The sequence below is a fragment of the Gymnogyps californianus genome, chromosome 7, assembly GCF_018139145.2.
Source record: "Gymnogyps californianus isolate 813 chromosome 7, ASM1813914v2, whole genome shotgun sequence".
In the NCBI taxonomy this organism is placed as follows: domain Eukaryota; kingdom Metazoa; phylum Chordata; class Aves; order Accipitriformes; family Cathartidae; genus Gymnogyps; species Gymnogyps californianus.
Genome location: NC_059477.1, coordinates 37,328,240 through 37,351,264, shown reverse-complemented (window position 1 = coordinate 37,351,264; position 23,025 = coordinate 37,328,240). Strand labels below are relative to the sequence as shown.

The 23,025-nt window shown below is 41.2% G+C and overlaps 1 protein-coding gene across 1 annotated transcript in view; it reads right to left on the bottom strand.

The window, feature by feature from the left end:
* THSD7B (thrombospondin type 1 domain containing 7B) overlaps positions 1-23,025 on the bottom strand; it is a 276,547-nt gene that overhangs the window by 149,643 nt on the left and 103,879 nt on the right. The window contains exon 8 of the mRNA XM_050900047.1: positions 1,021-1,212. Coding sequence (XP_050756004.1) covers positions 1,021-1,212 — 192 coding nt within the window. The remainder of the gene's footprint in view (positions 1-1,020; positions 1,213-23,025) is intronic.

Sequence of the window (23,025 nt, the reverse complement as noted above, 5' to 3'; positions counted from 1 at the left end):
TTCAGTCAACAATTATATAGCAGTTTTCATCCTGAAGGGTCCCAATTTTCTTTGCAAGTGCTTACAAGGATGTTTATGTGAATACAGACTGTTCACATGAGTAAGGGTCTGCAAGATCAAGTCCTTACATTGCCCCTGAAACAGTGGGTGGCTTTAACAATAACTTACAAAACAGCACTTAACAGAGTTTGTCCTAGACTAGATTTGCTTCTAAAAGTGTTTTGCTGCTTCATTAGCTGCACATAGTGCTGACAATAGTAGATATTTTTTTGTCGTGTCAACAAGGCTTTAGTCTGTTAGACCTGTTCACGTTTTATGAATTTTTATGCACTTGATGTGATAACTTTCGAATCCTGTGTGATAAATCAACACATAAATGAATTACTATATGTGTAGCTGTAGTTGGAAGACTACATTTCTAATACGAAATAGTTGGTGTAAGTAATTGTATCACTGATGTTGATATGTAAAAATCCAGATACATGGTGTGTCCATGAAGATCCACAGGAAATGATATATATTCATCAAGAGCTATTTACCTACTACAATAGAAAAACAAGAAGGTCAATACATTCTAGGTCTGCATTAATAAAATAAACAGGTCCTTTTCTATTTCCTCATTTTTCACAGCTCACTGTTCTTTTCTAAATTGGTACTAATACGTTCCTATATAAAGACACTCGCATGATGAGTTTCTGGCATGCAGCAATTTCATTAGTACAGGATGTAGCTCTCCTGAAGTAAATTCGCCCCCAGACTGGCCCTCAAAAGACAATAACTCATAGGCTGAAGTAAATAATTTTGAACTGTGACAGAATTTCTCCAAGTGACACATGCATTAACCCAAGCCCATAAAGATCTTTTAGTCGCTAGGCATGAAGTACAGACAAGTACTAAGTATTATTCCTCATTGCTACAGTATTGGGATTAGCTCTGATCTAAACACAGTTTGGCTGAGGAATGCAAGTCAACTCATTAAACAAACAAACAGCAATTAATCCAAAAATGTTTACCACTCACCCTCGGCTGGAAGGGCCAAGATGGACCTACTCCTGCTTTGACTGCCCTCAGCATTTTTACTGGAGCATGAGTGGGAACACGGGGACCACAGGGACCACTCGCTGATGACACAGTCTGTTGCACAAGGGATTTCACAAGCCACAAGTTCAGGACGGGGAAGCTCTGAGCAGAGGTGATGTGGTACTTCTTCACCTGGAGCAAACAAAACAAGACAGACATGGAGGAAGGCTCAGCTTGGTTCAATATCCACGGTCTGCATCAAACAGACTAATTTTATGTCAAACATCCGCCTGCCTGGGGAGGAATATACTACAAAAGAGCATGTGGTTAGGCTTCAGGCTTGAGAGTGTCATACTTGAACAACTAACTTAAGTATTTCTTCAGAAAAGCAAAAAAGAAAAAAATGTGTTTCAAGTTTTGTGTGTGACATCTTGGCTGCAGTCCACTTTATAAAGCAGGCAAGCATGAGGAATGAGATAACTCAATCCATACAAAGCTGTAATATCAATTATCAACAGAATTGATAATAATTGCCCCATATTTTCCAGCAATCTCCACCTACAGAACCTATTTTCCACAACACAAATTGTGCGAGTCCCCACAGAAGGCAGTTTTCTTTTGCCTGTAGGCCAGAGAAGTGTCCGATAGATGTTTTGGTCCTTCTCCTGCAATCTCACCAGAATGAACCACTATTATTTCTGACTCTGCTTCTCACCCAAAAACCAGGAGATCCAAAATTATGGATCTGTTGGACCACCCCCATCCAAGGGAAAAATACTTTCTGTTGAAGATGAACCAAGGGACCTGGACCAAAGCATACCTCCTGATGCATCTTTCCAAAACCCCTTTCAACAAGAAGGTAAGACATTGGGGACTGGTGGGAAAAAACCTACCAACCAAAAGAACCGCTGGCAGAATGAGCAGCAAAACAAAGCACGTGAGGGATGTCACGTGGAGTCCAATACACGGAACTATTGTTTTTAAAAAGCAAAATAAAACATAATTTTATTTTTAAAATAACAAAGGAAATGTCCAGTAATTTTAGTAATTACACAGAATTGACAAGGACATCATAATTCATAAAAATTCATAAAACATAACTCTTTTTGTACTGAATTACATCTAATGTCGTACAAATATAATTTAAGTGATGAAGAGACATGACTGACTTTGTTACACTGTTCTATTGTTTCTCGTTTCTGGACCTTCACAAATTTTCAGCTACATATCCGAAATTTCTGGAAGCTCAAATCTACTTGTTTATAAACAACAAGCTCACACTGAACATTACCTCCTCTTTTGCCCTTATAATAGTTACAAAGCTCTCCTTCGAGGTTTCTTTAATTATGAACCTAGGAAAAAACATAATGACTATCCAGGCTCAATTATACATAGAAAAAAAAAAAATTAAAATTTATAACAGCAACAACTAGCTCTTTCACCTCACGCTACAGGAACAGGCTCCATAACAAGGCAGCCCAGGACGCAATTATAACTAGGAGGGTAGAAAACTGTACTGCTTTTGCAAGGCAACACATACACAAGTGAGTATATAAGAGAGGCAGGCTGCTAGCGAGAGCGCATAAAGCTGTCAATAGCACGGTGGTATTATCTGCAGTTGCATCCCTAAATGAAGACAGGCTCATCGCCCTCAAGGCACAAATAAAACTTTTCAAGCATATTATGAGAAGTAACGGAGAATCTAGCAGGCAATCAGACTGCAAGATATGTTTAAAAATACTTCAGTTTTATACTCCCTTTCCCTTGCACACGCCTATGCTTATCAGGAAAGGCTCGATCTGCCGTCTTTGCACTACTATTTTAAATCTACTCAATAAGTAAATGGTGACCAACACCCTCCCTACAGACAGCCCCCATCCTTCGGTACTGCATTTGGCACCCCTGCAAACCAAGCTTAATCCGTCATTTGCCTTGACTAGCCCATTATCACCACTGCTGATTTGGATGCTCACATTATGCTGAAAACTATCTTTAGAGAAAAACAATGTAAAACCACCAAATAAACCCGTAAGCCTTATTCCAGCTGTCTTCCTGAGTCATTTTAGAATCAAAATCCCTGTTAACATTTTGACAGCTTGTCTGTACGGCGGCAAATAACATGAGGGCATCCTGGGCCCGCGTGATTTTAGGAGTCAATGGTACAGTAGCGTCAAGAGATTATATGCTTTGGTGAAGTAGGGTAAAACGTCTGTCCTCCCCTCCCATTACTGACACTTATACGAAGCATGCAAACAGTCAGTGACAAGCTTCTGAACGAGAAGGGATGAGATGGGACACTGGCCCTGCAAGTGTGCCCCCCGCCCCCCCATCCATGCAAAAGGTTATCTTCATTATATATGGACTTTATGGCAAAGGAGCGCCATGAAGTTCACCAAATTCTGGATTTAACACAATTTTTCCATCAATCAGATTGTGCTAGAGATGTAAGCATCAGAGAAAACCCTACTTGTTGAAAGCCAGGAGAGCCTTTCCACTGATTTAATCTGACTCTACAAAGTCCAAGCCACTCCACTCAAAAGATGGTTTAAAACACTTGGGTCTCCTTTGGGGTGGCTTCCTCCACCCATGAGCCCAGGTGCCACAGATTTTCAAGCAACCACCCTGTGGGGAAGGGAGGCAAAGGAGCAAAATGCGCTTTCCACTTTTTCCCTCCATGATTTCTTTTCACACTGGATTTACAGCAGGTGACAGCAACAGTAATGCTGCAAACAGAGGCTGCAATTCATGGTTCCTCAGCAAAGAAAGGAAGCTTTGAGCTTTGTTATAAAGAGTTTACCACCCGGTGCATGAAGGTACAATTCAACACTCACTTTGATTTACTTTATAGCTCTATTCGCTGTGTTCAGGTTTAATTACTGGCTTGTATTACTGCAGAAGGGGAATGTTCTTCTGTACCAGCTGCCTGGCAGAGAATTCTCAGAAAACTACCATATACTACAAAGGGAGATAATAATCTTTCATTTTCCATGAAAAATGCTAGTACAGGATACATCTGAAGTGTGTTTTATGCATTGTCACAGATTTACAGGGAATATTAAATTCTCCAGAGCTTCCAAATTATCCACCCAGTACCTTGAAGGTGTAATTCTTATCTCAGATATTCTGAATAATCTTTCTAGATCTTTCTATAATCTTTACACACACGAGTCTATGGGGCCAGATGGGATCCACGCAAGGGTACTGAGGGAGCTGGCAGAAGTGCTCACCAAGGCACTTGCCATCATTTATCAGCAGTCCTGGCTAACCGGGGAGGTCCCAGTTGACTGGAAGTTACCAAATGTGACGCCCATCTACAAGAAGGGCCGGCAGGAGGATCCGGGGAACTACAGGCCTGTCAGCCTCACCTCGGTGCCGCAGCAGGGTATGGAGCAGATCATCTCGAGTGCCATCACGCGGCACGTACAGGACAACCAGGTGATCAGGCCCAGTCAGCATAGGTTTATGAAAGGCAGGTTCTGCTTGACTAACCTGATCTCCTTCTATGACAAGGTGACCCACTCAGTGGATGAGGGAAAGGCTGTGGATGTTGTCTACCTAGACTTTACTAAAGCCCTTGACACTGTTTCCCACAGCATTCTCCTGGAGAAACTGGCTGCTCATGGCTTGGACAGGTGTACTCTTCCCTGGGTAAAAAACTGGCTGGATGTCTGGGCCCAAAGAGTTGTGGGGAATGGAGTTAAATCCAGTTGGCAGCCGGTCACAAGTGGTGTTCCCCAGGGCTCAGCACTGGGGCCAGTTCTGTTTAATATCTTTGTCAATGATCTGGATGAGGGGATCGAGTGCACCCTCAGTAAGTTTGCAGATGACACCAAGTTGGGTGGGAGTGTTGATCTGCTTGAGGGCAGGAAGGCTCTACAGAGGAATCTGGACAGGCTGGATCGATGGGCCGAGGCCAACTGTATGAGATTCAACAAGGCTCAGTGCCGGGGCCTGCACTTGGGTCACAACAACCCCACGCAACGCTACAGGCTTGGGGAAGAGTGGCTGGAAAGCTGCCTGGCAGAAAAGGACCTGGGGGTGTTGGTCAATAGCCGGCTGAATATGAGCCGGCAGTGTGCCCAGGTGGCCAAGAAGGCCAGTAGCATCCTGGCTTGTATCAGAAACAGTGTGGCCAGCAGGACTAGGGAAGTGATCATCCCCCTGTACTCAGCACTGGTGAGGCCGCACCTCGAATACTGTGTTCAGTTTTGGGCCCCTCACTACAGGACAGACATGGAGGTGCTGGAGCGTGTCCAAAGAAGGGCAACGAAGCTGGTGAAGGGTCTAGAGCACAAGTCCTATGAGGAGTGGCTGAGGGAACTGGGGGTTGTCTAGCCTGGAGAAAAGGAGGCTGAGGGGAGACCTTATCGCTCTCTACAACTGCCTGAAAGGAGGCTGTAATGAGGTGGGTGTCGGTCTCTTCTTCCAAGTAACAAGCAACAGGACAAGAGGAAATGGCCTCAAGTTGCACCAGGGGAGATTTAGATTGGATATTAGGAAAAATTTCTTCACCGAAAGGGTTGTGAAGCACTGGAACAGGCTGCCCAGGGAAGTGCCTGAGTCACCATCCCTGGAGGTATTTAAAAGACATGTACATGTGGCACGCAGGGACATGGTTTAGTAGTGGACTTGGCAGTGCTAGGTTAACGGTTGGACTTGATGATCTTAAAGGTCTTTTCCAACCTAGACGATTCTTTGATTCTGTGATTCTAGTGGAGGCTCTCTCCCTCTCTAAATAAAACTAATGCCTTCAAGCACCTAAATTATGCATCTGAGTGCAACATGAATTCCCCTCCAAGTATGCGTTTAGATCTCAAGACATAGCATCTGAAATTAGCCCTGGAGAGCAGCGGCGTGGGGGATCACAGCAGAAGGGTGTCAGTCTTGGAGAAAGCCACCATTTCCTTCAGGAAAAACAGGGAAAGGGACAGCACTGACCATGACAGCTACAACTTTCATCCCTGTTAGAATTTTTTAGGTGAGAACTCATGATATTGCTCTGAAGTTCATCTTGTGATAACCAGGAATTAAACCCAGATGGCAATTCCTGGTCAGAGCCCAGAGCAGCTCCCTCTTGATGGGAAACTCATTCCTGTCTGCAACTTGCTGTGACTTTGGAATAAACTGAGAGCATTGTTCATCCGTTCATCAGTAAACTGAGCCGTCCAAGGCAAAAGGACAGAAGGTGTTTTGAAAGAAAGAAAAAAAATTTTCAAGTCCTAGGTTTTGTGGAGTCCTCTAGTTAGCTTGGACCGGATCCAGCCCATCTAATCCAGCCTACCCCAGAGGTTACCACCACTATCTTTGTTGGCTCTCTTCAGATATGACTGACTTGCTCACTTCATCTTTTTTCTCCCCTTTGACACTGTCCAAGTGCCCAGAATTAGTCTCAAGGAATTACGTTTACTCTGAAGAGTATTTTTTCTGCTGTAATACTGAACAGTACAAATTCACAGCTGTTATTGAGGTGCAACTGGAGACCTGGTTAGGATGGTGACTGAGCAATTGAACAGTTTCATCCTAACATTGAGGATACACAGTGAAAACTAAGTGGGGCTCAGATTGGAGTGAACCTTGGGAAGTGTTTTCTATCCTTAGGGTAACCACAAACAACTACTGCTAATACAACTGCACATGGAAAGCACCAGCTGTAAAACAGAACTTATACCTATATTTTACAAAGAGTTACAGCTATTAATTGATTCATGCTAGTCATGATCAACACAGCACCTTGAAAATATTCCTCCTCTTTACTTATTCTATACTAAGAAATATAACAGAGCTGTGAGTCAAGGGGAAATTATTTTTCCATATTATGAAGTGTTTTAAGGTTTCAAAGCTTTCAAATTTTTTTTACTCCATATTAGGACAAAATCTAGATCTTTCAAAAAACATATTTTAAAAAGAGAAGAGGGGGAGAGAGAGCAAGAGCTTAACTACGTGCCATTACCTGTGAGGCACAGCACACAAGATCCAACCTCTGATCTACATCAGGTATAAGAATTGAACCGGCATCTCCAGCATCCCAGGAGCCACAATGTTCCCTCTCACATGCTCTTTATTTCATGTTTTAAGCACAGTTTTTGTTCTCAGCCTTGCTGAATGCATGCTTTCCTAAAAAAAGTTTTAGTTAAGAAAAATGTTACAGTTTTCTATTCAAAATGTTTTATTGCAAGCATCCTGACCAACTCCAATGACATTTTTTAAACCGATTGCCTTGTACTTGAATAGTATAGTGATTAAAGCTAAATACCCAAGATATATTCACCAGATAATATTTTCAACATAGGAAAGATTTAATCCATTTTCTTCCAAAGTCAGGGTGTAATAATTACAAAAGAGAAGACAAGCATGGCATTTTTGTAAATATATTTGCTAATACAGTTGATCACTACCTAATGTACCAGTCCCTAATTTTAATTCTTTAGCAAGGTAACAGAGAAGCTACATGGAGAAATACAATTCTGAGTGGAATTTTTGATTCATCTAAAAACAAATTAAATTCTTGCCAACAAGGGAAACAAAACAAGGAATGACATAAAACCCTCCTGGAACTAAAGAGCTTGGTTTTGCCAGCAACTTAATTCTTCTCTTATTGTCTTTTCCATTCTAGAAGAAGAAGCCACTCCCACGGTCCTGAATAACGCACTCCACAGTGAGGCACTGCATCAACAGGAACATTTCATTCTGAATCAGTTCAATATTAAACTGCATCTGTCTATTTTACATAATGCCTTGCAGCTCGGGTGCATTAGTCTCATTCTTCCCAGTGACCTGTGTACCCATCTCCTATGACACAGTTTAATTATTCCTGCCACAGACATCCCTCCTGGCTCAGGAAAAAGGGAATGTCCGCTGGACAGGATACAACTAAAGCAGCAAAAATACAGATCCCATCAGGCAGCAGGAATCGAAAGATCAACTCAATAACAAACTGAGTATCCTCCTTTTGACATTCACCACTATACCATGCTCAGTTTTTAAAAGGAAAATTTGTAAAATTACTTCAAAGATTTCAGGTTTGCACATGTGTGGGGAGCGTTGAGCGAACTCAATGGTAGGGAAGGGCTCAAGATGAAGGAATTGCATTTCAGACTGTTCTGCATTGCTACCTGGAAGTTCAGAAAATTTATTTTTTGCACAAATGACTGCTACAAAAATGCTGCATATTTAATGACAATTACTGGTTTGACATCAATATTTCTCCTTGTAGCATTTCAAATTATTCAGTGGAAATAATGAAGCTGTCATCTAAAATACTATACGTATCGTAAAATTTTATGTCCCACTTAAATCTCAGAAAAGAATGACAATAAACTTTGATTAAATACTTGCCTGTAACAGAATAAGATGTCAACAGACAGTAGTAAATTCAGAAGAATTCCTATTGACTGTATGCCAGTTTGCTAACGGCAATTGCATTCAGAGAAAGCTGTCTGCTGACAATATCCTGGCCTAGGCATCTCATCAGCTAACAAAAACGTTACATTTAAAAGCAATAACAATCAAACTACAACAATAGGAGAAATTTCTTATAACCATTTTGAATGCGTTCATCTCATCACAACATCGCAGGGTTTTTTTCCATGTTGCACGACCAGCTTTAGAGATACGTTAAAGCATCCAGGGCTTGCCGTGCTCAGTCGTCACCGGGAGACCAATGTCACACTTCACTGAAATCCCTGGCTCCTGGTTGACTTTTCTTAATGCCACTCAACAGGTAAGAACATCAGAGAAGATGTTCAGTTTGTCAGGGAAAGCAGTGGCGTATGGAATAAATTTAATTGCAGTGGTCCATCACTATTATCAGAGCCCCATAGCGGAGAAGAGGAATGCAATAGCAATGAAGATGAATGGAGGTGAAGATCTATCACAAAAAAAGATGAAGCGGCGAAGAAGAATAAGCCATTCACAATGGAAAAGAGGAAATAAACACAAATACAACCAGGATCATTCTCAGAAAAAAAAAAAAGAATAGATGAGACAATCATTGAGGATTTGAGTCAAATGACTTAACTAAAATGCAACTATGAAAAACAATGCATTAGATTAAGGAAAAAATACTTTTAGCCACATAATGCACAATGAAGAAAAAGGGAATAACAACTCAGGAGAATAAGGAAAAAGGAAAGCAAGATGGAAAAGTATGAAAAACAGACAGAGGGAATGAGAATAAATGTGAAAAACAAACAGTATGTCTGGAAATATGTTACAAAATCATCACAAAATCAGAAGTCTTGCCCAAATCCCTGCATCACTGGCCACGATCCTGTTCCTTACCTATGTCCAAGTGATCATTACAGAGGTTATGAGAAAAAGATGATGAAGAGTATGGAAAAAAGGAAGTATTTGTTTTTCTTTCCTATACACCCTCTACTGCAATTTGGACTGTTTACCCACAACTGTTTTCTCTCTTTATGTAAATGCACGCAAGAAAATTGATTTGTGACTCTAAGGAAGCTCCAAGAAAACAAGCACAGGGGGAGGCACATCAGCAAGCAGCTGCCAAGCCTGCAGAGAACATCCCGGTATACCTCTGTGGAGTATTATACAGCAGCTACCAGTCTCAAGGTTAAAAAAACATAATACAGCTGCATGAGGTTACCTACATAAGAGATTGGCTCCAATGAATTTCCTATCCCACACAGAAAGACAAGTAGTCATTTAAAGGAATTGCTACACATTCACCTGCTGGGCTTGAGCGTAAAAGCAGAATTAATTCCACCTTGTGGCTGTTTGCACAACCCCTCCTGAATTAAGAGAAATTGCTCACGTGGCAGCTGAAAGTAAACATGGGTTCACTGTATTCCCGGAGAAGAGCACAGAAATTCAGGCTGCTGTTCCTAATAATTAACATAGCGCAGCAATCTGAAAACATAAAGTATAAGAACTAAACATAACCCATATTAGTGTTCTGGGTTTTTTTCCTCTCTCTCTTTACCCTTTTTTCTTTTTTCTCCATTATCCCTCCCTGTTGTAAATGAGGGAATCACACAGGTGGGTTGATCAAGACTGATTGCAATTAAGATTTATTGTTGAAATTGGTGCTGTAGTATAATTGAAACAGGTGTCCCTCTATTTTCTTCTCTGTACTGCTTTGTTCCAAATGCTAATCAACACAAAATATTGTAGAAACCAATTACACAAATAAGTCAATTGTATTAAAATATTGTAAAATATCCATATCTTTCCAAAACTTTAAGGAAAAAAACAATTATGAGCAGACTTGTTTATTCCAATAGTGTACAGAGTCCACTTCAAGTTATATCTCTGTGCAGTGATGCAGAACAATTTTAGTGGAGGAATTCAAGTATGTTAATTTAGTATAAAGAAGGTGGCATTTTATTCCCACTGCATCACAGCTGTAAATTTCTAAACATTCCATTTTTGCAGACTTAAGGTGCCAGCTTCACTCTCAAAACTCCCAAAAAAATTATAAGGGACATATTACAAAGGGCAAACTACAGTAATCATGCTCTCACACAGTAAGTGACCCCAAAAAGAAAAGTTGCGTGTGCGCGCGTGGAAAAGTGCAATGCTTTTATACCTACTGGTTTGATTATTATGATTTTTGTTCTGATTATGCTACTCAAGAATGATGTACCTTGCTGGCTTGCTCATAGCCATCAAAAGGCTGTGACTGTTATCCAAGCGATATTCCCAAAATAAGTTAGCAATTTGCCATATATCGAGGAATAACAGACTCTTTTTCTCTTCTAGCCCCAGAAATTGCCCCAAGAGTGAGTTTGTATTAACATAAGACACTGAAAAATTGTAAACAATAGTGCAGCAGATGAGGTTTATCTAAGTTGGCAAAAGTCTTGTTTTCAGATACAGTGAATGCTAATGATAATAAATAATTGCAAATACCATCTGGACTCTTTGAAAAACATCTTTCTCCAAGTCTGCAATTGAATCTCCACAAAAAGAGGATCAATGCAAAAGAAAATGAAAACAGTAAATTAAAATTAGATTTATGCCAACTACTTAAAACTAAGTGCTCATTTAGAAGCAGTTAACACAAAAATGTGTTCTACTTCAGATGCAGAGTCTGGCCTAATCCCATAAAGCAACTCTGAGAGCTTCCACAGTCTATCAGGAAATGTTCAGAATTTGCAGGACCGAATACCAGGCTATTTTTATTACTACTACTAACAGTAGTAGTTTCTTTTCCAATTGTGTCTCTAACTGATCCACAAAACTGAGAACAGAGTGGTATTAAGATATCCTATTCGATAGCTTTTAAAAGATTGTACTAAAGAAGAAAATTCACCCAGTAACATAGATGATCATCAGTCGAGGGTCCAAATGAATGACTGCGTGGTTTAACCCCAGCCAGCAGCTACGCACCACACAGCCGCTCGCTCACTGCCCCCCTACCCCTGGGATGGGGGAATCAGGAAAAAAAAACCTCGTGAGTTGAGATAAAGACAGTTTAATAGGACAGAAAGGAATGAAAAACAATGATAATAATAATAATATGACAATAGTAATACTAAAAGAATTAAACTATACAAAGCAAGTGGTGCACAATGCAATTGCTCACCACTCGTTGACCGATGCCCAGTTAGTTCCCGAGCCGCGATCCCCCCTCCCAGTTAACTCCCCCCAGTCTATATACTGGGCATGACGTCATATGGTATGGAATATTCCTTTGGCCAGTTTGGGTCAGCTGTCCTGGCGGTGTCCCCTCCCAGCTTCTTGTGCCCCTCCAGCCTTCTTGCTGGCTGGGCATGAGAAGCTGACAAGTCCTTGACTTAGTATAAACACTACTTAGCAACAACTAAAAACATCAGTGTGTTATCAACATTCTTTTCCTACTAAATCCAAAGCACTGCACTATACCAGCTACTAGGAAGAAAATTAACTCTGTCCTAGCCGAAACCAGGACAATGACTGAAATCTGTTCTTGACAAAAGCAATGCAAATCGCAAACCATGATCTTTGGTTATTGAGTAAAACCTCTTAGCATACACACCAGTTTTTTCAAGTATCAACTATGCATCTAAACTGCATAAGACATTCTTCAGATGGGTTACGCTACTTCTGGCTAACGTACCCTGACCTACGCTTGAACCATTTTCACATAATAAAGTTGTGAATTTTAGAAGGAGTGTTTAATTTCCACTGTATTTTGCATAGATCATTTAATACTTAAAATGGGGATAAATCAAATGTAGGAAACACAATATTAATAATATTTTCTGTGTGATTCCACTTTGCCCATGAGGTAGAACTTTAATTACATCATTAATAACAATGCCTACATTTTCAGTTGGTAGTGGATCATTCCTCTAGTGCCATTTAAAGTGCATTTGGTCTCTAAACTGCTCCACCCTCTGGAACTGGTTCACTGATTATATTGTAAGAATAGCCTCATCCTGCTTACAACTCAGCTACAATGGCATCAACAGAGGAATTTAAAGGCAGGAATCACTTATGATGACCTAAAATGGTTTATTTAGAAAAAGGTTTATTTAGAAAAGTTTCCTGTTATTTTCTGTCTCCAGAAAGTTTACATAGATTTAAAGTTGACAGTTGTTTTGGGGAAGAAAAACAAAAAGAAAAAAGAAAAAAAATCTATCACTGTTTTCCCTTATTATTCAGAGTCCGAAGTGTCTCAAAAACATTAAAAACAAAAGATCTAAAAGCTGGTGTCTGTGACTGTACTTTTTCCTGCAGAAAAAAAACCAAAAAATATTGTTTCCAATGAGGGTTTCCAAGAGGAAATCTCTCCCAGTAAGCAGCGCAAGACCTTATATTTGGGTATTGTAATTAAAAGGTGACAAATTACAGATCTGCTAGCACATCAAAAAAATTATGTGTATTACTGCTTAGAAGCCTTGAGACACGACTTTGCCTGAAGCTTGCTCTCAATGTTACTGGTCCAGATAAGGCAGCGCATTCTGCCTCCTTTTTTTCTTGGCTGATGAAACTGTTTCCCATGAAAATGTTCACTCTTTCTCTAGGGTTCGGATGGAGATGGATACTGCTGCTTGAATGTTTACACAGCAAGATGAAGCATCCTCACAGCGCTGGCCGGCGTTATGATCCCGACCTAGGAAAAGGGGTGTTGCCAGCAGAGCAGCATCCACCAGAATACGAACACCGCGTCCCCAGGAGGTCTCTGCTCAGCGGGGTACGCTGACCCTCCACCACCGCGTCCTTTCAGAGTTCGAACATATGGATGGGTGGTTTGGCCATAGCAGCGGAGTTCAGACTCTGGCACAACCTGAGCTGGACCGTTGTTATTAAACAAGACTCTGACCCCTTTGCTTAAAAGCAAAATAAGGTGCATACGCACCTACAGCTTCCAATTTTTTCCAAATCGAGTGAAGCTAAACCTGAAGACTGTATTAAAAAGACTACGAAAGGCCATGGCCCGTGCTTTGCTAGTGTCCTCAGGGTACACCCTCTGCTCACAGAAAGACAAGAGAGGAAGATGACAGAGGACAAAGTAAAGGGATGGTAAGTGGAGAAAAGACGGGAGAAGGAATTATCTTCGATGTCAAAATTTCATCAAGCTGAGGCTTTCTCAGAGATGCTGAAGGCAGGACCATGTGCTGAGCTGGCAGTTCAGACAAATGTTGTTTGCCAAGTTCAGAGGCACCTCCACCAGCAGCTGCCCTCCCACGCTGACCTATTCCTTACTTGCTCCAAAGTGGGGGGCGGGCAGGGAAGATGTATGAACCGTAAAGGCCCTGGATAGACACCAACCAGTCATTCCCTAACAGGTTTTCCAGCTCCTGTTGGAGACCTACTATTTTAACTTTGCTACTAGATTAAAGGAAAACACAGAATCAGTAAATGAAATCAAAATGAACACCCCCCCCACCCCCTTTTTAAACACCCTGCAGTGTCGAGACTGTCAGGAGGCATTTGGACACGCTTTTCAAATAAAAGAACTGAAACAGAAAAACTGGAGAATATCTGGATAAAATTTGGTTTTCTACCACTAAATTTCTTTGTGTGAAAAAAGCAATAACCTCTCCGTAACTTAGAAAATATTTCTGTTCTGATTATTCAGCTATTAAAATAGGAAAGTGTCATTTTATGACAATTGCTTTCGGCGGGAGATATTTTACACTTATATTCTCAAGGAATATGCACATAAGGAAGAACAATATTAAAATCTTCAGCGTTAATCTGTATTTTCAAAGCTAAGCACATTTTGACAAACTTTCTAATAGACACTGTTCAAAATTCATAACATATATGAGCATGATTACATTACTCTAATTTATTTTTTCTCCTCTCATGTGCAGCAATAAAATTTTACCTTTGAACTTATATTTATTACAACTTTTACTCTACGGAGGGCATGCAGGCACAGAAATATAATAAAGCTCTGCTAATTCCATACATTATTGAAATCCTAACACTGCAAATGGTATCATACTGTCTTCATGCATACTTAAAATTTCAATTCAAAACCCATTTCATTAAAAGGGCTGGTTAAGCAACAGTATATGCTTTTTTTAAGTTTGTGGCTTAATGTAGCAAAATTATATTTTATATATTTGGAAAAAAGTAGGTAATACTAGTGTTTGTTTAGGTGTTGTAAGCAAAAGCTTGATAGATGCTAAACAATTGAGTGCTCCATCCATCAGACTCCTAAGCACTATAAAACTCCAGAGAAGGGAAGTGCTAGAGAATAACCTTTGCTTACCCACAGGCTGCTGTAAACTGGGTCTAATTCCAGCAGTAAAAATCCCATTGACTTCACCAAACTGGGAAGTGTACAGCTATGCAGAATAGCTTCAAACTAAATGAAGCACAAACAGGTAAAAGCACAGAAGGAATTTAGACCATGAAGATCAGGGGTCATCACGTAACACTAATGATACCTGGCCAATGAAAACATCACAACTAACACACAAGACAAATTTTGGGCATCTCTTAACTTGGTTGATATAATACTAAATGACATGGCAATACAAGTCAGTAAGGGAGCAGCTCATGCAATCAAATACATGACAAAGTGCAAAAGTTGACTCAAACTGCAAGTATAATATTGGCACAACCTCCTTCCTCTTCACAAAGGTCACTTCACACATTAGCTCCAGCTTCATCGATTAGCAGTTGAGATAACGGCCGCTCACACGCACCTCAGAGTCATTGGGAAAAAAGACAAGGGGATGACTTTCTGCGTACGATGTCCTCATCACATTTCTGGTAATTGTTCAGTCATAGATAAGGCACAAATGGGGAAAAAGCAACAGAACAGACTACTCTGAAAATGTAACAGAAACAACTTATCAACCTTTACATTTGGCACTGAGGCATCAAAAATGATAGCTATTATTACTGCTGTAATTACATGGCTGGGACTCAGAAGAATTGCATTTTGCTTCCCTAGAAACACGGCCACGTGATGTTTGATGGCTCCTAAACCCATAGGAACAGATCTCCCCACCACGGCCAGTTTGCAGAACACCCGCAGGACCAAACACCTGAAGACACGCTGCCAGAAACGATCCAAACAGGGCTCCCAAACCCATAGGGTCCATCACCCCCATCCTGCTGGAGGCAGACTATGCCAGCTTGACTTCCACAGGCATCGATACGATCGCACCAGGGGAGTTTTGAAAACTCAACAGCCAGGACTGCTGTCAGCCCCTGACTTGGGCTTCTCTAATCACAAACCTCTGAGGCGCACCAACACTGTGACCCTTCCAGAGCATTACTCTGTTCCCACCACATCTATGTCCCTGCACAGGCTTACAGGCCACCACTGAGGACTAAGCCTGAGACTTTCGTATCTAAACCCGTGTCAAGTGAACTACAGTAAAAATCCTCTGCCTGCAAGTCAGCAGTGGTCAGATACATCCTCCTAAGCCAGCTGCAAGACAGAAATGCAAGGGAATAAATACATTGAGCCAATTAAGCTTTTTGACCACGAAATACCAGACCAGGCTGGGGAAACGCGCAAGGGCCATATTTTAACTCCAGCACACAGATGTAATGAAGTCGTTGCGCTGGAGGATTCCCCAGAGTTTAGCAGGACTCAGTGCATGATACCAAGCTCTCACAGGCTCAGTTGATCAAATTTAGGCTACTGAGCTATTCTGTGCCACGGCAAGCCCAGACGGAACACGGCAAACCTCATCTTTGCATGACTTCCCAGCAACAAGCAGCAAAGCAGGGAGCAGTTTACCATAGCAAACTATGATGTTGTCTCCTACATTAAGGTGTACTTTCAACATCAGCCATCCCAGCTGCAGAGCCGGAATTTAACAAAATCCTTCAGAAATCTGGTCTCAACCACGTTTGGTTTAGAGAGGAATACTCACTAGTTAAAAGTAAGGGGAGAGGTTTTTCTTTGAAAATAGGTAAGCAGAGCAAGATTTTTACCTGCTCTCAAGCAGTTAGTTGAAATGTACTACACTACAGACTTTAAAGTCACCTCACTGGCAACATAACCTCCCAACATATTGAAAACCAGCAGGAAGTGTTGAATTAATACATATATGCTAACAAGCACTCCTACAACCATGAATGTTTAATCTAGTTTTTCCACTAGCTGACACTGTACCCCATGGCTGCTACGTGCTTTTGAAGCCTTGAGACAGGGGAAGAACTAGAGGGAAACCGCTGTAAAGCAGGGAACCACAGAAAAGCAGTCAGAGGGAAAAGTCTCTGGAGAAAGCCCAGAGCAGAACACTATCACAGCAAAAGAGGCAAGTCAGATAATGTTAACATCTGGAGTGCGATGGAGGAGGGAAAGAAGGGAGTTAACGTGAGCACCGGGGAAGTCAGCCTCTATATTCAGTAATCATGGTGCTACATTTCGACGATGTGTAGAATACTTCACGGCAATATATAAGATGTTACTACTTATGTGCTGTGTATACAAAGAGATGCAAACAAAATGAGTTTTCAGAGAGCGTGTAATACTGGCTGACTGCACAGGATAAGTTATTACGTACCAACCGACTGCTGGAAAAAGGAACTTTTACACACCTTTGGGGTCTTATCCATATATCTTAATGTTCTGGACCATGACAAATGATTGGATAACAACTCTTACTCCCCTTGTCGTCATCCATCTTCTTAGGAGGCTTATTTCTTCAAATCCTGATGATGAACCTCTGTAGTCACTTATCTGAGCAGCAAGAATTTATTGCCTTTACTAGAAAATGAAATTCTCCTCCAGGAGAACTGCAATGGACACAAAAGGGCAAATTTCCACCCTGGAGTATGTGGATGCATTTTCTTTCTCTTTAGTGGGAACTATATACATTTATCTCATGTCAGGATTTGGACCAAAGGGTATCTCCTGTGTTAATAAGAATGGCTAATTTCCAATTAAATAAGCTCACAGATTGTAGAAGTGCCCTAATGAGAAAAAAAAGATGAGGCCCCACGCTAATCCTGCTTTCACTGCACATATTTAACAGGGCTGCCAAAGCAGAGTCTCCAAAATACTTACTAATTACATTGGACTGCCTCCAGCTGCTGTCACTGGCAAGGAACAGGCAAAGTTTGCAACGAACCAGCCCACCAAGAGTTCAAAGATTATTTTATTTTGGGAAAGCCTTGAAGGAGTCAAGAGACAAGAGAACTGTGGAACAAAGTACTGCAGGGCTGTAAATACCACCATAGTCTGTGGACTTCACGAGCAGCTGTATAAAAATATTCTGGCACAGCTGGGAGCAGTCCCCAAACTGGTAAGATGCAAAAGTGCAGACTAGCACTAACTCCATGTTCCATTCATGTTGGACTTAAATACATGCTATCTCCAGCAGTTACCAGAACCTGTAGTAGAGACTGGAGTATAAGAAGAAAAGCTGTACGGCTGAAGTCTATAAACTCAGCTGAAAGAATCCATACGTGTCTTCTTTTTTGTGTGTTCAGTGGCAAGAGTTGGTACCCCAAGGGTGGTTGTTTCCAACACAGGGAGAGCCCAAACTATCACCAAAGGACGACTGAAGGACCCGAAAGTACATCACTGAAGAAAACCAAGTTCCTAGTTTTGTCCGATCAACGATGAGAACTAGCAACTCTGTGCAAGTCGCATGTGACCCTCATGAGAAACAGTACTAAGAACAGTCTTTCCAGACTTCACATCAAGTTGCACAGTTAGCCATTAATTAGCTTGGAGTTAAACACCTCCATTCCAGCTCCACAGTGCAAGAAGGGTTGAAAGAACTGCAGGTGCCCAGAGTGACACCATAAATATTGATCACAGTGCTCGTTCCACTTCATTAGCCTCAAAGCGAGCAATGGTCCTCAAGGGAGAGGAAAAGGCAGATCCAATTTTAATCAAACCACCATACTAAAATGCAAACTTCGTGGAATATTATTTTAATTATTGCTCTTTACTCACGCCAATTGCAGCCGATAAAAAAAAAAAGAGACGTTTCTGGACAGAGAGCCAAAACCTTCAGCTGCCAGGAAGGTGCATCTATGCTACACGAAGCAGCCCTACGTAACGATACCCAAGTGAGCTCTGCAACCAGCAAAAGCAGTTTTCCAGCCCAGCACCTCACCCTGGGCTCATCAGAACCACAGTTCATTAACCAGCCAAACCTTCGTGCTACTGCAGCTATAGTGTTTCCGAGATACAAACTGGTCTCTGGCAATGAAGGGGCCGTACACGCTTATTAGCTTATTCAGACTGACCTACATAGTATAGTACATAAATCCTAAACCATTTAACCTTCAAAATATATGTCTGGGAATACTGCCAGTGAATATTTGAAAGGGATTACAGGAAATGTATTAGTTGTCACTGAAAATGAAAATATGGATTTCAATTGAAGCTCTATATAAGGGGGAGTTTTTCCCCCAAAATCCATTAGTCTAGCAGCCATGCTGAATGAAGGGAAAATTGTACAGCTAGCTCAGACTACGCAGGGCAAGCTGATATATTTTAAAAGCTACATTTTTTTTATCTACTGAAATAAAACATTTTACTTTTTTATTTTTCTACTTTAATCAGAATATAACCTCATTAAATGACAGTGTGTGAAAAGAACATATAAACTGGAAAGAAAATATAAAAACTTTCTGAATAAATTAATGTTTATTGCTTTTAGACTTTGATATTCTGGTCTTTACTACTTAAATGCAGTTTAAATGTATTACTTGCCACGGCCTTTACGTTAAACCCAGTAAGCCTGCAATTTGCGATAAAATTCCTTATCTCTCTCTTTCTGAACCTACGCAAAGATCCAAGGTTAATTTGCAGATAATATTACTTCATGAAATAATTATCTTAGTCTATAGTACTTAAAATAGCTAAATTCAAGAAAGATATTTTAAAAAATGAAGCTGTCACAGCTGCAGGATGGAGGCTGCTCCCCCCTGGCACACATCCCCACACTGGCAGCATCTTCAGTGGGGTGCAGAGTCTGGGTACCCCAAGCCTCGAGCAGCCGCCCGTGTGTCCTGCTCGCCCAGGCAGTCAGGATGGGGATGCTCCATGCCGATGCGTGTGCCCAGGGCACAGATCTCCCTGCGGTGGGGAGGGAAGGGGACCTGGCCCCATGCAACCTCACCCTCCAAGCCCCCAAACACCAACAGCAAGGCAGCCTGCCTTCCTCTTCACAACCCCAGCACTTGCTGAAAAATTACTCTCTTGAGCCATTCTTTCTCATCCTGCTAATTTTTCCAAACATCCTCCTATTAAACTATACAAATATATTCATTTAGTAAACATCCCATTAACCAGGTCAGCATACAGTGTTCACAACTTATTATAGAGCAGCATCAAATCAGTCACAGAAGCCATTATGCAATTGTAGAGCAGACAACTCGCTTTAATCTTAATATGGGGCTGGGGATGTACATGCCAATGTTCATTCACATGACTCATTCATTTCCAAGCATTGTACACCATTTGTTTCACCCTCGCTTACGCAGCACTCTCATGTATTTTGATTTGTAAGCTTTGTGGACTGTCAGAAAGTATGAGCTCAGTGCTTCACCCTTCACGTGAGGGATTTTGTAATTGAATTTAAGGGTATTTCTAAGCTTCTATTGCCTGGGGGCAGGGGCAAAAAAAAAAAAAATTAAAGAACTGAAGATCTTTCCAGAACGATTCAAAATAGGTGGTTGTAGAGAAGATAAATCAGAGCTAAGATTATCAGATGCTATAGTTGCAACAGGAAAAAAAAAAAGTAGCTTTTAAAATCAGAGCTTTATTTGAAGGCATTCATCTATTTAAGCATCTTGGGAAAACAGGTTGCCATATAATATTAACAAACAAGAATATGCTCTGTCAACCACATGCAGTACCACAGACATTTTGAAGACCTACATAAATAATGCATTAGAAAACCTAGCCTAGTCTGAATTAATGCAGACTCCTATGATATAAATGAACAGCAGTAGTGGAATTATTTTCCTGGGATTTAAGTCGTATATAGCATTAAAAGTAAAGGCCTTAAGATACTTATTGATAGGCAAAAAACTGCTATCTTTAGATCTATGCATGCCCAGGGAGCACTCTGCTAAATTTACAGTCTCAGAGAGTTTCCAAGAGAGTTACCAAATCAGTCAGCTTTATTTGTAAACACCATGAAAAAGAACAAAACACCCTCTTGGCTCTAGTCTCCTTTGACACAGCACTAAGCGTACAACAAAACAGTGCTGACTTTGTATTAAACTTGGGAAATCTGCTGGAACCGGGGCGGGGGGGATAAATTCTTGCTACATTAAATTTAATGGGAATTTTGCGTCTGGTAACAAAAAATGGAATTTGAACTTACAGGATCATCCTGGTTTCTACAATATGCTATGGGCAGCCAAGACCCATCTCCCTCCTGCTTCAAGTACAGATGGAGCCATTTCCACAGAACTGCCCAACAGTCTATCATTAAGTTCATGAGGACTTACCAGTGCTGCCGGGTCGTCGCATTTTCACTACAAAAGAAGAGTTGGTATTTTATATCACATGCACATTTGCCAGTAACAAATGGAAACAACCCACAAATCAGGGACAGACTGAGGTGCAGTGCCACAGGAGATGTGGAAAGGGAGCGCAGGTGGAGCTCATGCCACCTGGAAGTGACTTTGTCCCTCCAGCAAAGCACCCTGGATTCATCCAGTCCCAGCGAACTCCCTGCTTGCTTGCTAGGGGCAGATAAATATTCTCACTTCTTCCAGAAAAGTCACATTTCAAACTACATCTGTCTCCCACTGCACGTACTGCCTGAATCCCCACGGACACCACCAGCCACAGGACCAAGCCAGGAACTAACTTTGCACGATTGCTTTTCCCTCCTCAGTGATACGAAAGGAAAAAGCACTCTCTTCTGCTTGCATAGCTGCTGACTCAGTCCACATGGACGTGTTGACTCATTCGTCTTTCTTTTCCTTTTTTCTCTTTCTGGGCTTGGTAATTACTGGGTCAATGTGATGGTTCATTGGTAGCCATCAGTTGCCCGATGGTGTTGCAAAATATAGACTGCAGCTGCCAGAAAGGAACTGAACAAATTCATGCTTACAGTTCAATTCCCACATCACCCCAGGAATGTTTAAATAATGCATCTGTTTTAAGAACTATAGCAAAAGGATGCACTAAAATCATACAGCATGGGAAGACCAGGCTTCAAAGTTGGAAAACGCATCCCAACAATACAGGACGATTCAGTTCCTAAAGAAACTCCATCTCATATATACGTTCTCTTCAAAAACTTTGCTCTGACATTTGCAAACTGCCTAAAGATAAAAACTGAACAAGCTGTTTATTTAAAAAGGAACTATGAAATATCTTATCCTGTTATTTGTTTAACTCTTCTAAACAAAGGCAGTACCTAATTTGAGACAATTACAGACATGCTTCATACAGACAGAAAGAAAAACACCGAACAATGGAATTTTAAATTGTTCTCAGTCTCCTCAAAGAGCTAATCTTTCTCGATTCACTAATTCACATTCACTCCAGCGCTTCACAAAAGCTACCATTTATTAAATATGAGATTCAATTCATAGATAAACAAATGCGATAATGTAATCTACACTTAAAATAATAGCTTAGCTTCAAAGTTTTGGGGGAATTAAGTGTTTTCCCTTTTTATGGCTGTTCTTAGCATTATTTCTTGTCACAGCTTCAGAGCTCAAGTCCTGTAATCGAAGTCCACTGAACTCATGTTTCCACACAAGCCAGGACCTGTGTGAGGATCAAATCCCATCCCGCAGAGAGCACTGAATTCAGTGGGAAATCTGCCAGCAGGAGGATGTTAAAGAGCTTTTAGGAGCCACATCCTGTGGCCATTTTCCCTGCTCTGCAATTTCTCTACCATTTCATCACATGTTCTCTTTCCATTACGACCACCTGACTAATCCCAAATTGCTGCCTAATGAAGAGTACTGGCATTACAATACTTAATTAGAATTAAGAGGAAGATTTACTTTAAAAACCTGACAGACCAATATGCCCCAGAGCCATTCTCGGTAGTGCAGAACTAGCCCAACATTTCCATGTCCTGAATTCTTAATTAAAAGTTTGTCAAAACTTCTTATTTTAAGGGGGGAGCCTTCCCCTCCAGCATCCATTAACCTCAAAACAAGTGACTAAATTGTTTTTGACCAGGTCTACTTCATAAACAGCTTGATAAAAAGAAACTCAAAGAAAGTGCAACACTTATCTTTAATTTCCACTCAACAGCCTTCAGAACTACTGTATAAAGGTGGCTCTCACAATCATTCCTGTCCAGCACACAACGTGCAGCACCGAAGGAATTTCAGCTACAGAAAAAGCCTTCTGTAAGGCCACCCAGCAGGAAAGGATTAAATTACACAAAAAAAGCCCTTCTTTTTTCCTCCACTGAAAGGGCTGCGGTCAGAGATCAATGTGAGAAGCTGTCTACTGAAGTTAGGACTCAAATTATTCCCTTACATAAACCTCAGGAGAAACTTACTGCTGACCCCCACAGCACAGCACACAACCAGACCCCGGGTGCAGCTCCTTGTCTGAGGAGCAGCGAGCACAGAAGACTTCATGGCTGCAGGCTGCTCCCAGCCTTTTCTTCTACCCTGACTTCTCCGCATCTCTTC